At 42.2% G+C, this 17,489-nt stretch overlaps 2 protein-coding genes across 2 annotated transcripts in view; one reads left to right on the top strand and one right to left on the bottom strand.

The window, feature by feature from the left end:
- Positions 1-17,489, top strand: part of LOC109042632 (MFS-type efflux pump MSMEG_3705) — a 172,104-nt gene that overhangs the window by 7,803 nt on the left and 146,812 nt on the right. The window lies entirely within an intron of this gene.
- The window catches only part of LOC109042626 (UNC93-like protein), a 42,167-nt gene that overhangs the window by 15,183 nt on the left and 9,495 nt on the right, over positions 1-17,489 (bottom strand). Inside the window, 4 exon segments of the mRNA XM_072301989.1 lie at positions 1-746; positions 785-910; positions 913-1,225; positions 8,790-9,112. Coding sequence (XP_072158090.1) covers positions 1-746; positions 785-910; positions 913-1,225; positions 8,790-9,068 — 1,464 coding nt within the window. The 5' untranslated portion in view covers positions 9,069-9,112.

Raw genomic sequence — 17,489 nt, 5'->3', positions numbered from 1 at the left:
CTTGTTCTTCATGTTGTGATCCGTGGAGGGCCCCAAATGGTCCTGGAAGACGTAGATGCGGATCTTATCTATAAACGCCGCAGAGAGCGCCACGCTCATGAGCCCACACCCGACGAATATACTCGTGAGCAGGGTCGACGCCCGGCTCGACAGGGCCACCGGGAATATCCCGTCGGCGTCCCCGGAAAAATTCCCGTTCTCCGTCGTGTCCATCCGCACGGTCGCCAGCGGACACGCCTCGCTCCCGCAAACCTTCTCACCATTCAAATTCGAAAACAGGGATCCGTAAGGGATCGGACTCGAGTTATTCACCTCCAAATTGTATATATTATGATCCGTGTTGTATAAAACTGTAGCAGTGATGATGTTGCCTAGAATAAGCCCGAAGTTGGAAGAGAACGTCAAGTACCTCGAGAGTCTGTGCACGATGATTTCCTTGCGACCTAGAAGGTACATCTCGTCCATTTCCTCTTCCTCTCGCTCGGAAAGGACGTATGATAACTTGGACGCCAACGTCATGAGGAACGTGACTTGGGATATGGTTAGGGGCCCCAGCCAAAGGCCCATCAAGAAGTACCCGATGATCAAGACGTAGAGCCTCGGGTAGATGTGAACGGACAAGAACAGCGTTACGAATATGTAAGAGATTATGATACACCAATTGATTCCTAGTTTCCTAATGATGAGCAGCGAGAGGAGGATCGAGGGGGTGCTGACGAGGAAGAGGAGGGAGAGGAGGAGGAGCCGACGTTGGTGTTGATCTGGATGGCGCCGGTGCGGACGGCGGCGTCGAAGTGGTCGCCGTGGGGGTAGACGAACTCGGTCTCGTTGGACGGGGGCTCGAGGGTCTGGAGGAGGTTGCTGGGCCAGTACCAGGCGGAGATGGAGCCCTGGAGGGCGAAGAGGGGACCAGGGCGGCAGTTATGAGCATGTGCCCGAGGCAGAGGGCCCCGAAGTTGCGGCAGAGGACCTTGCGGCTGTAGATGGGGCCGTACTTGGAGGGCGTCGAGCGGACGACGGCGATGAGCTTGCGGACGGAGGAGTTGCCCGCCGAGCTGGACATGGAGTCCCCGCGGATCCGGGAGGTGCTCGCCGCGGTCGGCGCCGTCGTCGAGCAGGCGCCCGGGCCGGGGGTCGCCGCGTACGCGTTGTGGAGCTGGTGGTGGTGCAGGGTCGAGTTCGACCTGCTTGAGCGGTTCGAGATCGGCGAGTAGGAGGCCATCCTCTGGAACAGATCGAAACAAAAACTGATTAAATTTCCCTAGTAGCAGTGGCTGTTCAGAAAAGTTGTAAAAAAACTCGTAAATTTTAAGAGATCTCTTAAAATTTACTTTAAAACCACTTGAAAATTACGTAAAAAAAACTCTTGAAATATTCGTATTAGGAAACCTTTTTGGGCTTTTTTCCATCATTCGAAGAAAAATTTTAGGTAAATTTTAAGTAAATTTTTTACGTAAATTTTAAGTAAATTACTGTCAGGTAAAAGGTGGATAGATAATGTCCGTAGAGAGGTGGAAAGATGCCAGCCTCTGGAGAATCTCCACCTTGACTTATTACATTGGCGATTAGATGTTACAGAACGCACCAGTAGCCTTCAAACGCGACTAATAAATGCACTTTAACTCATGTATATACATAGTGGTCGTTTTGCTGTAGGTCGGTGACGCTCTCCGGTTGCGTTTTCATGATTTTCGAGCAATCTGAAAGGATGTGACTATTTCGATACCAAAGAGATGCTGTGGTTTATTAATCGAAATAAAGGAAATCAACTGCCCACACCGTTGAGCGCAGGGCCGGATTAAGAGGGTGGCCACGTGGGTCGCGGCAAAATTAGGAGGCGGCAAATTTTGCAATTTTTTTAAATGCAGGTACAAAAAAATCGGATTCAGAATAAAATTACAAACTAGAAAAGGTGAAGAAATCTCTCATTTCCTGAGAGTTCATTAATATCTAATTTTGTCGTATTTCGGTGATACAAAACACTGCGCACCTTTAATTAGTTGAGTTAAGAGAGAAACCAAACACGTAATTTAGCCTGGAGCGGCGCGGCGCAGAGAGAAATGATGACAAGGACTTGAGATGAAAAGAAGAAGCCCTCGGCGCGGCGGTTGGCATGTAACACATATCAGCGCCTACGAGACTGCATGAATACTTCACGCATTGCGTCAAACACAGTGCGGTCAACAGAGGTCGGCGCGGCGGCGTGAAACGCACAGTGCCCACAAGTCTACATGAATACTTCACGCATTGCGCCAAACACAGTGTGGTCAGCGCAGCACGTCGGCGGAAGTTAAAATTATTAAACCACATTTATGTTTGTTCTTTCTTAATTTTTTAGTTCATTTCTTACAAATGAAAAGCCTTGTCCACACACAGATAGGTTTACGGAACTGAACTTTCGCGCGAAGTTCCGTGAACTTTTGCTAGTAGTGTTGACAGGGCTTACGCAAAAAATGTGTCCAACACGAGTGAACGCGTCTTATGCTTCCTTTTCCCTCCGGCACGTTCACTTGATGGTTTTTATCGATGTTTCAAAATGAATGAGAAGAGGGCGGCAAAATACAGGCGGCCCATGGGCGGCAAGTAGGTAAATCCGGCCATGGTTGAGCGTGGTCTGGTGAGCGACTAAAATGATTCGCCATCTCTTGAACGTATAGACAAAAATACACCCTATGATTTAAAATAGAGGATTCTATGCATCCTAAGAAGTTGATCTGTGTTCCTCAAGCTCTCACTTCATTTCAGACTTTATGACAGTGCTTGATATAAATAATGACTCGTGTAATCTTCGCAAAATTAGAGAGAAAATATGCTTGTTTTTACAGGTTTTCGCCCCTTAGCACATCTTATTTACATTTTAATCAATCTGGAACCTGGACGTTTAAAATCTGCCTTACAAAATAAAGGAGAGCGGAGCATAACTCCACTCATAAATTACATCCAGTCGTGCGGATTTAGGAATCCAGAGTCCGCTACACCTTTTTTTCTTGCACTTCACTAAGGCCCGAACTTCTCCCGAAAAAATACGTCACTCATTGTTTTGAACACTGGAAAAAAAAACACATTGGAGCTACAGTCCAGACTCATGAAAATATTGACAAGAAAAAATACCCTTGATTTAATCGGATTTTTGCTTGAATCAAAACGAAATCCGCTTAAATTAAGAGGCTTAGTTCTTGTTTTAAGTTAGATTCTGATTGAATCAAGAGTACTTTTTCTTGTCGATGTTTTCAAGAGTTTGGACTCTAGATCCAATGTGTTTTTTTTTTTTTTTTCAGTGTTGAATGATATCATCTGCAGCCCGCTAATCCTCTCGCGTAAATAATCGGTATTCGTGTAGCCGATGTTTTTACCCTTACTATCACAAAATGTCATAAAAATCGACATTTCTCCTATAATTCTACCTGTAAATTCACGCAATGCAACTACTACCTCCCTGCGGGTTACGACCCGTCATGCAGAACCGCACACTCCTCTGCTTCCTAGTGTGTGACGTACTTTATCGTCGTTCCGCAGACGTAAGGACGTATCTCGATCTTCGCATGAGCTCCGGAAAGCATTGACTCCTACGCAAAACGGGGCTCACGTTGAATTTGAGATACGCGCTTACGTCGGGTGGCGGGGGGTGACGTTCGAACGACCCCCGCGAACATTCAAACTTCGCGGAACTTCCTCCGATAAAGTACGTATTCATGGAAAAACTTGAGAGTTGTTTTCTTCGGATTTTTCCTTGAATTTTATTCGTAAAACCTAATGTACCTTAAAATTTATAGGAAAACGTTTATAACTTTTCCGGAGGGTGGATACTGAATATTGTATCGGGGATGTTATTCAATATTTGAATACCACGAACAAACAAATAGGTAAATCGTCTATGTGGCTGCGGTATTGCCTCTTATATGTATGCACGGGTAGATCAGTCCCGATTTTACAAGTTGGCAACAGTGTTTCTCCTCAATCTAAATCCATTGAAAATATAGATCTTAGATGAGGCATGCTGTCTTACCAGGAATCGATTGTTTTGCATACATTTAAACGGGGGAAAAATAGTGTTGCCAACTATCAAGAATAGCCATTGGGTAAGATGGACCCTGGCTTCACTTATGGGCTCAGAGGAGAATCTCCTCGGGGATTTTAAGTTACAGGTAGGGATTTAACATTCCAGCGGGCCGATTATTGAAATTGATAGACAAGGTGATAGACAAAGAAGACATAGGGAGTATGGAGCTATCCTATTGGTTAAAATGGGTGATTCCTATAGAGTGAGGGAGAAAATTATGGGCTAACTATCGGGTCCCTCGTGGGTTACCGTTAGTTAGTCTATTATCTATCTTCTTTGTCCATTGCAAACACCTGCTTCCAACAATGGGATCCCTCCATATCTCTTTTGACTTCTTTGTCTATAGCATTTTAATGCCAATTTGGCTGGTTTTCATAGAACATGGTAAAATTATTGAAAGAATAATCGAGCTACAAGCCAAAAATTGTTTGTCTCGATTATTCTTTCAAACATTTTACTTTGTCTATAGCTTTGTCTACCAATTTCAATAATCGGCCCGCAGAGAGACATCTCAATGCTCAGCAAGTGATAAGTTTCCGCTCATCTGAAAGGTCCAAATTGGCCACCAAATGCGATCTTAGTAGAGGACTATGGCTAGAGGTGCACAATTCTAATTCATATCCAAACTACTCGGTTATTCATGAATGCAAACGCTGAGAAAACTGGATCGGAACCAATTTTTGTGCAACAGTTGAGATCAATGCATGAGCAGTATGCCGCGAAGAATGACAAATATCTAATACTCCTGTCTCAGAGTGTGCTCTAGTATTGAATGCCATCGGTATTTATTTCTATGAACTATAAATATTCAAATAATTTCATTCAGTGCGTTTTACGTACTGTATGTATGATGGATTGCCTGTAAACAGAGTGTAGTGTTTTTAAGTGGATGTCACTCTCTGTAAGAATCGAAATGGCGCGTATTTCAGTGTATCACAGTTGAGTTATCACGTAGAAATGAAAAAATTAAACACTAAGAAGTGGCCCGAAGCCTGAATTGCCTGATTAAATTTGGCAATAGCTGATGTGGCTTGGTTCCTTTCTGTTTAACGCGGTCCATCTAACGTTACCATGTAAGATTAATGCAATTTGTTTAGTTTTAGTTTAAACCATGTAGATAGATACAAGGAAATACTTGTAGTAGTTACGGTATATTTAAATAAAATTCCTCCAATAAAAAACTTCCTTCAAAAATAAAAGTTTTTAAGAGGAAATTTGGCAACATTTGAATGCTCATACGGCGTTTTTCCTTAGCACGGCAGTGCAAGAGTTCGATCTGAACGTGAAGGGTAATTATAAAGTTTCAAGGTTACGATTACCGTTCTGCGCGTGTTCGCCGGAAAACCCTTAATCTGGAGAGTTCACGATCGTCAGACTCGAGAGGTTCTTTTCCCTGATCCGACTCAGCGAAGAAAAAGAGGGGGGGGGGGGTGCAGAAGTGCCCCGGAAGGGAGAGCGTTTGAAGGGGCCCTGTTTCCGTTACGAGGATAAAAAGGAGCTCTGTTGAGCGGGTTTACAAAAGCTATCCTCTTATTATTGCCCTTGGAGCTCAGGGCTGAATCTTGTCGGTCGAACAAAAAAGCGTCATTGATTTAATTTTGATTGTGAACTTATAGTCTTGAGAGCAAGTTCTTGAGGTGGCTGCCGTTAAGTGAACAATTCTTGCACGTTCCTCTACCTCTTAACGTTTTTGCACTTTCATATTCGCTTCTATTGTAACCCGCACGCGGATGATTTTGATATCAAAAAAAAGACTTGTAGCTCTCTCCACTCTTAGCCAGCTCAGAATTATATTTATTTCTATTTCAGCTAACTTATATTTATTAGCTTTCTTTCACATAATTATACATGCGGCCGCATATAATTATGTGAAATATTTATGTAGATTAGATGAAATGGAACTAAATATAGTTGGACTACATTTTGCAATTTGGAACTATAAATTCTAGCCCGGTTTAAAAATAACGTATGTGCCAGTAGTTTCCCTAAGCACATAAGTGTTTTTCCAGAAGAGGCAGAATTTATAGTTCCAAATTGCAAAATGCAGTCCAGTTCTGAGCTGGCTAAGAATGGAAAGAGCTACTAGTTACTAGACTAGAAATTTGAGTTTTTTGGTTGAAAGAAATTAAAAAGGCCAAAGAAATAGTGTTAGATCTTGCTTTTCTTTAATAATTCTTTTTCACCCTTCGAATCTTAAAATTTCAGGACAATAGCTCTCGAAAAAAACGTTTACGTATTAGGAACTAAAGTCATGACCACAGGAGGGGTATTAGTTCTGTAGCAATGTTTGGTGTATAGCTTGGTGTATCATACTTATTTGAAGGAATTTCAGGCTGAGAAGTAGAGCATATGCATTAATATCGACACAATGCGTTTCATTTATGCGTACCTTTCATTTTGTCGGTGAACAGGAAACTCAAATGTATATTGTGCCAACACACGATTCGCCAGATAGCTCAAATGTTTCAGCTCAGATAAAGTGACGATTCTAAGCATTATTCCCGTCTAGCGTCTGCCAAATACTGAAGGGAGATACCGTCTATGACTCACATTTATGTTTTTTTGTTGAAAAAAACAATTGTTTAATTTTAGAAGTCGGGTGGATTGGGATCCACAAAAGGTAATCAGATATTCAAATAAGCTGATTTTAATACGCTATTTATCATATTATCTTAATGTCTGGCTTCCAGGCCAGTAATTGTTTAATACAGCAATTTTTTACAAAGACCTTTAATTTCTTATTTTTTAATCCTCTTATTGAAGTTTTAACTGCGGTGTTATCAGAAGACTCAAAATAACACTCTCAAGAAATCTTAGGAAATCGCAGAGGAAGTGAATTTCGCGTTCATCAGAATTGTATGCTGATTTTTGAATTCTACACTTTATTCATATTTGTGAAAAAGATATAAGATCGATCAAAACTCAGAGCTTTTCTATTCAAAATAAACGAGGACACTGCTCAAGGTTGCCAGGCTAGGCGATAAAATGTGGATATTTCACATGATGTGAAATGCGGAAAGTGCTGATTTTTCAGCATTATCTGGCAACCATGACCACTTGTTGAAGAACGAGATGGATGTTTCTATGCAGCGGTCTGTGCATCCAGCGTGCGTGTTGTGATTTTGACTCTGAGGTATTGTAATATTGCATTCTCGCATGTTAAGCAACTAATCCAAATAAATATCATAACCGATTAATGAGACTAAGGAGGAAAACTCATGGTATGACATTCAGCGAAAAATCATTCCACCCAGTTTTCTTTCTTTCTTTTTTCTCCTTTCTTTCTGCTCTCCTGCTTCCTCGAAAAGCGACATAGTCGGAAAGGTCATAATGAATCAGGAGAAGAAATCGATGAGGAAGAAATAGAGGAGGAAGAGCAGATGAAGAAAAAGTAGAAAAGAGGTAGTAATAGTAATATTCGTTTTTTTAAAAATAGAAAATTAAGAGGAAGAGGAGAAAGAAGAAGAAAAAATGAGGAGAAGAAAAAAGGGGGAAAGGAAGAAGATAAAGGAAATATAGGAAAAGGAAGATGAAAAAAGGAACAAGAAGAAAAGAGAAAGGAGTAAGAGTGAGAGAAAGAAGGATAGAGGAAGGAGTAAGAGCAAAACGAAGAAGAAGAAAAGAGAGAAAGAAGATTAAAGAAAGAGGAATTAGAAATAAATAAAGGAAAAAGGGGAAAGATATGGAATAGTGTTATCATCTTAAAATTGCACGCTAACTCGGAACACGTACAATAAATAGATTTTTACCCATAAACAGAAAGAGATTATTTAACACCATATCAGTGCGCCTTCAATTATGGGTGCAGGCTACCTGAGCTTCCACGTGGTCGAATATTAGTATTGTCGTGAAATGGGGCGCTTACCCGCAACTCACTCAAAAAATAACTTTTGACCTCAAAGGCTGGGGCTAGTTTAACGTCATATCAATTCGCCTTCAATATTTAGTGCAGGCAACTCGAGCTCCTACGAGGTCGATTAGTGGTATCATCTAGGTATCAAGCATAGAAGTATCAAGTATAGAAAGAATTTCCAATCTGCGTAGGCGGATACAGGCACTCCGAACGGAGGGGATGGAGGGGAGTCCAGGGGGCTCCCCCCGGAGAATTGTCGAAATTTTCAAGCATCTAATATGGAGTTTGAGTCAATTTTGTCATGAATAATAACCGGATATGAACGCTCGTCCTTCTTCTTTCCTCTGTTCCTTCATTTTTCTTCCTCCTCTTTTCGGGCGAACAGGGAGGCGGACGCCCCCTGAACTCCTTTTGGATCCATCTAGAGTACTTGTGTATAGCGAAAGTATGGACAGGCCGCTTAGGGCCCAAAAATGCAGCCATCCTTCTAATCAACTTCTAACACACAAAATTTCACTGCCATTCTGCAGAGTCTGCAATTTCAATTCTAACCAAGGTGGTTAAGGATGTACAGAAATGAGCGTTCTTCCGCAAAAATGAGTAAATTTATGGAAAAACTGAGTCAAATATAGTTGCTTTATAAACGGCGGTTCGTAACAATAGTATTAGTAAATCGTTCTGGATAATTGAAATTCATAGGTTGGCTGCATTTCTGGGCCCTAACTTTATTCGCAGAAGCATCGGTGCATGAGGGCCTGATGGATTTTCGGAGTTTCACGTCTGTCCATACTCTCGCTGTACAGGTACATACTCTAGATCCATCTACACTAATCTGTCAAAGGAAAAATAAAGAAGTAATGATTGAAGACTACATACTTCGAGAATGGAGTCCTCATCGGGTCTATCGATGGATCCGATGCAGTTGTGCTGTTGGCTGCCGGCGCTTTTGGTTTTGAGGAGGGGCGGGTGGTGGGAGCGGTGTCCGGCGTGGCCGGGCGGGGGCGGGGGGTGTTTGTGCTTGTGGTGGCTGTGGTTGTGGTTGCAGTGTCTGCATTGCGAGCAGCTCGCCCGCGCCTCGGCCAGCCGCCCCCGCTCCCTGTCCCGCGGCTCGTCCTCCTTATCGGCCAGCTCATGCAGGTTCGGCAAACTCCCCATCAGTCCGCACTAGAGCGCCCAGGCATCACTTGCACCAGCTACCCCTGCAATCACAAACAATCCCTTATCATCCGGCTGCCCCATCCGTTACGACAACGTCTCCGCTCATTCGTGGATCCAGCGGATTGGCCATGTTGTTTTTCCTCCATTTAAGGGCCGTCAATAGAGTCCCTTTATGCTGAGAGTCAAGACAACACCCCCTCATGGTGTCACAAACGGGAATGAAGATTACACAAATTGATCGTTTTTCGTAATCTTTGATCGGCCCATTCTCAAATTCCTTTCTCCGTTCCTTCTCTCATTCCGTTTGTTCCTTGTCGAACCGTAATTCCTCGGTCCATTCTGGATTATAATCTTTGCAATGGAGATGTTGCATGTGTGAGGGATTTGTGATTTGACTGTTGATTCTTACGTAAAAGTTCGCGAGAAACACGATGGTGCCACTAGTTTTCTCTGAAATCAACTCCCAAGCTCAAAAAAAGCTCTCAAGTTGAGGCCAAAATGGAGGGGATAGCCATAGCCCACCCTACCCTGAAAGTCCACCTCTACATCAAGACAAACTCTCCATGCAAAGATAGGTAGAAAATACATTAGCAGGGTTGCCGTGTTTTCAGTTGTAAAGTCCCCAAATAAAGTGGCAGCCCTGTCAATGTATTTACCCCCTATCTTTGCATAGAGAGTTTGTCTTGATGTAGAGGTGGACTCTCAGAGTAGGGTGGGATATCCCCTCCATTTTGACCTCAACTTGAGAGCTTTTTTTGAGCTTGGGAGTTGATTTCAGAGAAAACCAGTGGCACCATCGTGTTTCTTAAGTATTTTTGAGTAAATCCGTCAAGGTTTCTGGCGTGGTCGGACGGGTGTGCGATATATTACATCGATTATGTCAAAATTCTTGGCAGACTTAGAAATTTTAGCCGAAAAAAGGACGACAGCCCCTGCCCTGCGCATGAGCTCAAATAATTATTCCAAACAAAGAAATTGGCAAAATCTTGAGGGATGTAGGCAGAATTCTATTTGGTAAAAACCTCGCATTCGATGCAGTTATCGACATCTGTATCCAATGTATCCGATTGGATACAGTAACCATAAAAAACTGCCTTTATAGTTCAAAAATTACATGAAAAATAGTCCATAGATAAACGTTATACTCGAGTTGTAAAGGTAAAACAGTAGTTTTTTTATTTTACCATATTTACCGCGACTTTTACTTGCAGTGACCATAATCTCACAATCCTTTTCGAAAATTTTACGCAGCAATGTATACTTTATTGAATGGAAACAGGTAATATAGCAGAAAAGATTTTCAAAAACTGAGGCCGAGATTTGCCCTTCCTGGACTTCAGCGTTTTTACCAAGGTCCGTGGTACTTTACCATCTCACTTTTTTTTACCAATTATTGGTAATTTTACCAAGACAGATGGTAAGCTTACCTAAAAACCGGTATTTTTACTGTTTTTTTTGTCAGGTAAGAATACCACTTTTATCGGTAATCAATTCCAAGTAACTTTGCCATTTTATCTCGGTAATTCTACCACAGTCGATAAAAATATTGGCGTTTTTACCGGGGTCCGGTAAAATTACCGAGAAAGTCAATAATTTTACCGAGATTTCTCGGTAAAATTACCAAGAAAGAACTGGGATCAAATAGAACCCTGAATTCTTGGTAATTTTACCCTTTTCATAGTGAATACACCGAGATTTTTTTTTCAGTGCGGATGCTGAGTTAAATTATCTTTCATTAGGGTCAGTGATCCGACTTTGATCGCGACTTTTAATGTATCATCTCGAGCTTTGATTCCTGAAGCAAGTGTGAGGTGCGTATTTGATCCGCGTCGCTCCAACTTAATGAGCGCCCTTTGAGTCCACGCGAGTGAGATATCTGTATAATTTGTGTGTGACAAAGTGTTGGTTCGTCAGGTGCTCAGGTGTGCCTCGGGTAGTTAATGTTAATGTCATATGATCGTTCCCCTTGAAATAATGAGCTTTGCTCCTTTCCTGCATCCTTCTTGGCTTACTCTCGCTAAAATAAATATTATAACCTTCAGCCTTCAGAGCTCTGTGAAGTGAAAGCCAGACCGGCGCACAGTGGACTGAGTCGATGGGAGAGGACGGACGAAATTTGGAAGCTTTAAACGCCTATAACTCCATGTATACGAGACTTTGATGTTCTGAAAGTGGTTCGTTGGTTACCTAGTGAAATTTTCTACTAAAGCACCCCTTGGAATGTAAAATGTGACAAAATAAACACAAAAATTTGCAGTTTTAGTCAAAAATTTCATGTCCCACCTCTCTAACTGTCTCGATCCACTGAGCGACGTCGAAGTCCAATGGTGCATGTGTAACGATATCCCAGGTTTGCATATGGGAAGTGCAAATTACGAGAGCATGAAGAAGAACGCCTTATGAGACTTCAAACGTTGCCAAATTGCCTCTGATAAAATACGAATTTTCTGGGAGTTTTGTGATTGATTTTCTCCCGATTTTTCAGAGAATTTAGCCGGTGCTCAATATAAAGTATCTGAAAATGTCCAGGAAAAACGCTCAAATTTTCTTTCAACGATAGACAAATTATCGATGGAAATTTGGCAACACTCAAGAGCTCATAAGGCGTTACTCCTCACCACGGCACCATATATTACCGTGTCACACCCACACGAAAATTAGCTACTCGGAAATTGCACGTTTATTAAGAGCAGATTAAACGATCGGCACATTGTTGGATTTCTACCTCTCATTGTTTTTCCATCTTTGTTTTGTCTGTTCATGTTCGAGGGGCTTTAAAGCATCATATTTAATGATGGAGCTTTGGAATTCCGGAATCCTAGATATTTTATAAGGTGTGCAGACTTTCAATCACGATTACCTCTCCCCCTCCTCTTAACCAGACAAAACCACATAATAATTATATTATATTATTGTTTTTGGTCAACCGAAAGTAAGAAATTGCCGCCTATAAGCTCCGTTGTTATTTTTTGTCGTACATCGGGAGCGTAGGAGTATTATGAAGTGGAGGTTGTTTATAGACTCTCATTATTACAAGATCAAAAGATTGTTCAAATTGAGAGAGTACTCACTCTCTCTGAAAATTATTTTAATCCGTTCTTCTGTCAAAGGAAAATGTTCCTTGTTTCCCAACAATTTCCCGCCCAATGCGCAGAAAAAATTAATTTGAACGTTGCTGCACTTCCTCATAAAAACCAAATAGCTGCTGGAAATGCGTTTTCAGCTGTCTATTTTTCTCGTTGCGACCTTCAACGTTTTGATTAAATATAATCCACAAAATCTACTGGCAAACAATTTCATTTGTAGTTTCCTACGGAACATGTACCAAACCCTTCTACTTGTGATTTAGTGTCTCGGCAGTTCTCCGCCATTACACATATAGTCTGATAAACCCTAAATGAAGACATAATAATTAGAAATCATCTTTGGGCTTACATTTTTACTTCGAAGTATTATATCAGAAAAACTCCTCCTTATGCAGAAAAAATGAAAGTATTCTCTAAGCTGTAAGACTCACTTCACCATGAAAGCTTTCTGACTTCCAAACTTTCAAATTTTCATAGACTTGTAGCTCGAGACTTACAATTAGACGAGTGGGCCAATTCTCAGGGTTTTTCGGCTACCATCAGATAATAATATTTAAAAGAGTTTTCTTCTGAAGACCAAGGTTATTTCTATCTTAATAAGCACAAAGCGCCCACGTGAGGTTGAACCGCGTAGAGGCCGTGGGGCTGACCCCTCATATTTTACCGTCTTGGCAGTTCTTCAGAAAAAAACTTAATCTGATAAACCCTTAATGAAGACGTAAAAATTAATTACAATCATTAGCACTGAATACGCACTTTTTCAATACCTCCAAAAGAAGGAAGAAATTTCATCATTGAAATTTTCAATAGATATCTAGTCTTCCTTATCCGAGGGGTGTATTCATGTATCCCGCATTAATCCTGTGTTCCTCCTTTAAACTTGGAAATCGGCGGAGAGGCACGAACGATCGATCGATAATTCCCCATTTGAAGCTATGATAAGTAATCGATTATTAAGGTGTTCGTTGCGAACACGTTCTCCATCGATTCTAATCTATGGGTTTAAAGGGCAGATCAATCGATATATCGCAAAGCACGGAAACTGTTGGAAATGCGCGGTCTGAGCGGCCGAAAAAGCAGACAAAAAACCGCTTGAAATTGACGGTGATTGATGGCGTGTGTTTCAGTGGCGTGGCGTGAATGATCGATTATCGATACCTCGCCATTTGAAGCTTTGGTAAAGAATCGAACACTAAGGTGTCCGCTGCGAACACCCTGATAATCGATCTTTTTTCATAGGTTTGAGTGGCGTATCAATCGATACATCGCAAAGCCACGCCACTGGTGTGTTTTTCAGCGCCCTACGTTGTCGAAGAGAGTAAACTTTAATCGACCGGTGATTGACGTAAAACGGGGGATAATCAAAAACATGCGGACACAAATGAAATAAGCTGTGTCGTAAAAGCAAGTTCGCAGCGCGGCAGGCGTTCGAGTTATTGAGTGCAAAGGGCGCGCAGGGTTTATGTCACCGTCCGCTGCTTTTAGCGCCCTCTCCGAGTGACGGATATTTTGTTCGTCGAATTATCGGATATTTTGTTTGACGACCGTTCAGAACTGTCCGAAGTTTCCCTGACAAGACTTCAACTTTGTTTAACTTTATACGCGCGAGGATCGGGTTTTTACCTGCAGCGAACAAGAAAACCGTTTTTTCTCGCGCTGGGAGCATTGGCCCATGTGCGGAGAGGGTTCAGATCAAATGCATTACATTTTCCAATAAGGAACCACTATCTCTGGGTCTTCTATAAAATCACCTTTCTACGGAGGGAAATCAATGGCATGTGTTGTTTCTAAAATGATCCAGAAATAGTGGTTCCTTATTGCAAAATGTGGGCCAAATGGCTGGTGGCGTTCTCCGCACATTCTCTCGGAAAGCACTGCTTTCTCACAGTGGTGGGTTCACGAGAAGAGCCATGGTGGCATGACCCCCTCTTTGAGTAAAAAAGAACATTGCTCCATTCATCTCTATTGACTTTTCATAAGTACCTTTTTTCGCTTTTCGCTACTATCGTGCAATCGAGATCAAGATAGCACGGTGGTTACGGGCTTTACTATTGCGCCTGAAATTTATGAGGTATGTAAGAAGACATGCCTCGTGCTAAAAAATTATTTTCAAGAGTTTTTACTTTGCTATATTCACAAGGAAAGGTAGTAAACAAGATTGCGATAATTACAGAGGTATATCTGTCACAGGAACCTTGAGCAAGGTCTATGGTAAAATTCTCAAGGCAAAGGTCGAAGAGGTTTGGAGCGGCCAGGAAGCCGAAGAGCAGGCTGGTTTTAGAGCTGGCAGGTCTACCGTCGACCATTAGTTCACCATTACCCAGGTCATCGAGAAGAAAAGGGCGGTCAGTGGACGACCAACTAAAGGCACTTCTTGAGTTTCCGAGAGTATGTCGTCCATTCCACCCGACAAAGCACGGCAAAGCAACGATAATACGTAGCCGACCAATCACGCATCGCCATCCAACCTATGTCATCCATTTCCACCCGACAAACATAAAATTTCAACAATCAGGTTGCATTGGAGGGTCTCTTATCTCTGAAAGAACGGCGCAGACATGGCAATACGCTCCCGTATGTATGTAGCTAGGTACTCTACCCAGACTACAGTTTAGGCTTTTTTTGCCGGAACTGATTATATTTTTCTGCATGAGCGTATTTGTTGACGCTCTTGTCCTGCATGACGTCGGAGCCCAAGCCGCATGCAACGAAGTGTATCAAGACAACGCACGCCGCCGCACAGTGGATCGAGTCAATTAGAAATGTCGTACATGAACTAATTAACTAAAACTGCAAATTTTGATGTTTATTTCGTCACATTTCAAATTTCAAGGGGTGCTCATAGAAGGAAATTTTACTAGGAAACCCATGGAACCAGTTTTAGAACCTTCAAGTTTTGTATAAGCGGAGTTACTAACGTTTTAAGTTTCTAAATTTTGTCCGACCTTTCCTATTGACTCGATTCGCTGTGCGGCGGCGCACACTGGATTGAGTTAATTAGAGGGTTCAGACATGAAATTTTTAACTAAAATTGCAAATTTTGATGCTCATTTCGTCACATTTTAAATTTTTAAGAGTGCAGCTAGAAGAATATTTCACGAGGAAACCAATGGAACCAGTTTTAGAACCTCGAAGTTTTCTATTGACGGACTTATGAGCGTTTAAAGTTTCCGAATTTTGTCCGAACTCTCCGATTGACTCGATCCGCTGCGCGGCGGTCGAAGAGAAGGAATCGTTCCACCCCATCTTTTTTTCCGCGAAGCCTAGCGCGTGGAGCTGGAAAAAACGTGATATTTTCTCGTTTCGCGGCGCGACGCGCGCTCGCACCAAGAACCAGAGTAAGAAGTCGAGTTGGGATATTATGCGAATCGATATATTTATGGCGAGCCGGAGTTCAAGGTCTAGGATGCAGGTTCGATTCTCGTCGGCGGCGCTAAAAATATCCGGATCGGCAGGAGACGGTGCGGTCGCAATTACGGATTAACCACCGATCGCGGCGGATGCCTAACCGCGACGAATTCCGCCCGATTCTCGCCAGTTCCCTCCTTCCGCAAGCAAAGCCTCGGGTGGAGTGCATGTATACTTAGAGTATTGCCATGTCTGTTCCGCTCTCTGCGGACTGATTGTTGAAATCGGTAGACAAAGCGATAGACAAAGAAGGGGGCCGATCAAGAATTAGGTAAGGCACTTAGGGGGGGAGCGGGTCCGAGCTTGTCTTACGGAGCCTTACGAAGAGGAATGGGGACGGGGAGGGGGATAAAGTCGCGAGTCTTACGTAAGTTTTCCGCTGTAAAGAAGGGCTACTTATTGAACATTTGTTCTCTCACTACTTCCGGGAAAAATTTCTCAGATTTTCTTGAAAAACACCCCTAAAAGTCCCCAAAAGCCTCCGCGGCGACGGGTGCACCTGCGAGTTTTTTAATAGTGTTTTAATAAATTTTAGTAAATTTTAATGATATACAATGTGATTTTTAGTGTTTCCCAAACCAAGTGACCTGATGATGATGTATACGTAACATCGAAATAGCTATCGCCTGAAATCTGATGACAAGTGATCGGGAGAAAGGTAATATCATCAAACAAAATGCAGCCCGATAGAAAGAAGTTCAACTTTAAATTAACAATTTACTGTTGATAAATCCCAATTAGGTTATGTTTCCATTTTTTTTGTTCACAGTCGAGCCACCGCCACCTTGGTGCACTCTTTTGTGACTCCATGAGCGAGAACCAATCAGAATTGGATTTGTTTTTAGGCCACTTTCAGCCCAACCAACCCCGACCAGAATTGAGATGTCGTGACTCTGCGTATAAAGGGACTCCAAAGGGGCCTATCCCACAAAATGCTCAAAATTTACACATTATACGGTGCAATTGTTCGATATTTCAGGCCCCCAAAATGTGCGCACCAAATAAGATTTAGGTGTCAAGAGCAAGAGCAAATTTTTGGATGAGCAATGCTAGTTGAAGTTCAAAAAGGCCGTGTTCAACACAATTGTCCCTACAGCCTCAGCCCTTGTTTTTGTCTGCAACCACTTCAATTCGTTGCCGATGAGTGTACAAGTTCACCCGTCTTTTCAATAACCACCCAAGTCAACATGCGGAATGTATACATAGGTACGAGAGTACGCGATCTTTGTTAGCAGGGCAGGAATTTTGATCATTCCGCGAAAATTCGACAATGGGGACGCTAAGCGGATTACACCTCCAGAGCTCACGTCTATTTGTTCGAGCAGTTCGACAGATGAACACAATCAATGGAATTACAAGCAAATTAATTTACACTGCGTAGGAATCAAAACAACAAACAACACCTGTTGCGGCAAGCGTTTTCCTCGAGTGCGGACATCTAGCTGGACGTATTTATGCCAAACGGAACTATGTGCATTGAGACATGAGCCCTGAGACCCATGAGAATGCATGCATAACAGGGCTCACGTCATAATGCACATAGTTTCGTTTGGCAGAAATTCGTCCAGCTATGTATACAAGGAAGACGTGATTAGACATCAGTTCGAAATGCTCGTCGATAGATTTTGGTACGAGACCCAATTTCGAGTGGTAATTTCACAGGTCAGGAAAAATTGGTTTTGAAAAGGCTAGAATCTCAGATTATGCTCCGGAATGTACACGGCAAAAATTAAATTGTTGATTGAATTCAATCGCTAAAACAAGTGACTGCAATGTTTCAAAATCAACACATTTGTCACAAACAGATTGCGATAGACGCACGAGTTGCATAAACAGTAAGTTGCAACTTTTTAGCCATCATCGTGCATTAAAAATCCAGAAATCTGGAAATCTAAATGCAGAGGGACGAAGCTCATTCGAGCCT

The sequence above is a fragment of the Bemisia tabaci genome, chromosome 6 (assembly GCF_918797505.1).
Source record: "Bemisia tabaci chromosome 6, PGI_BMITA_v3".
Lineage (NCBI taxonomy): Eukaryota > Metazoa > Arthropoda > Insecta > Hemiptera > Aleyrodidae > Bemisia > Bemisia tabaci.
This window is presented reverse-complemented; position numbering and strand designations above follow the sequence as displayed.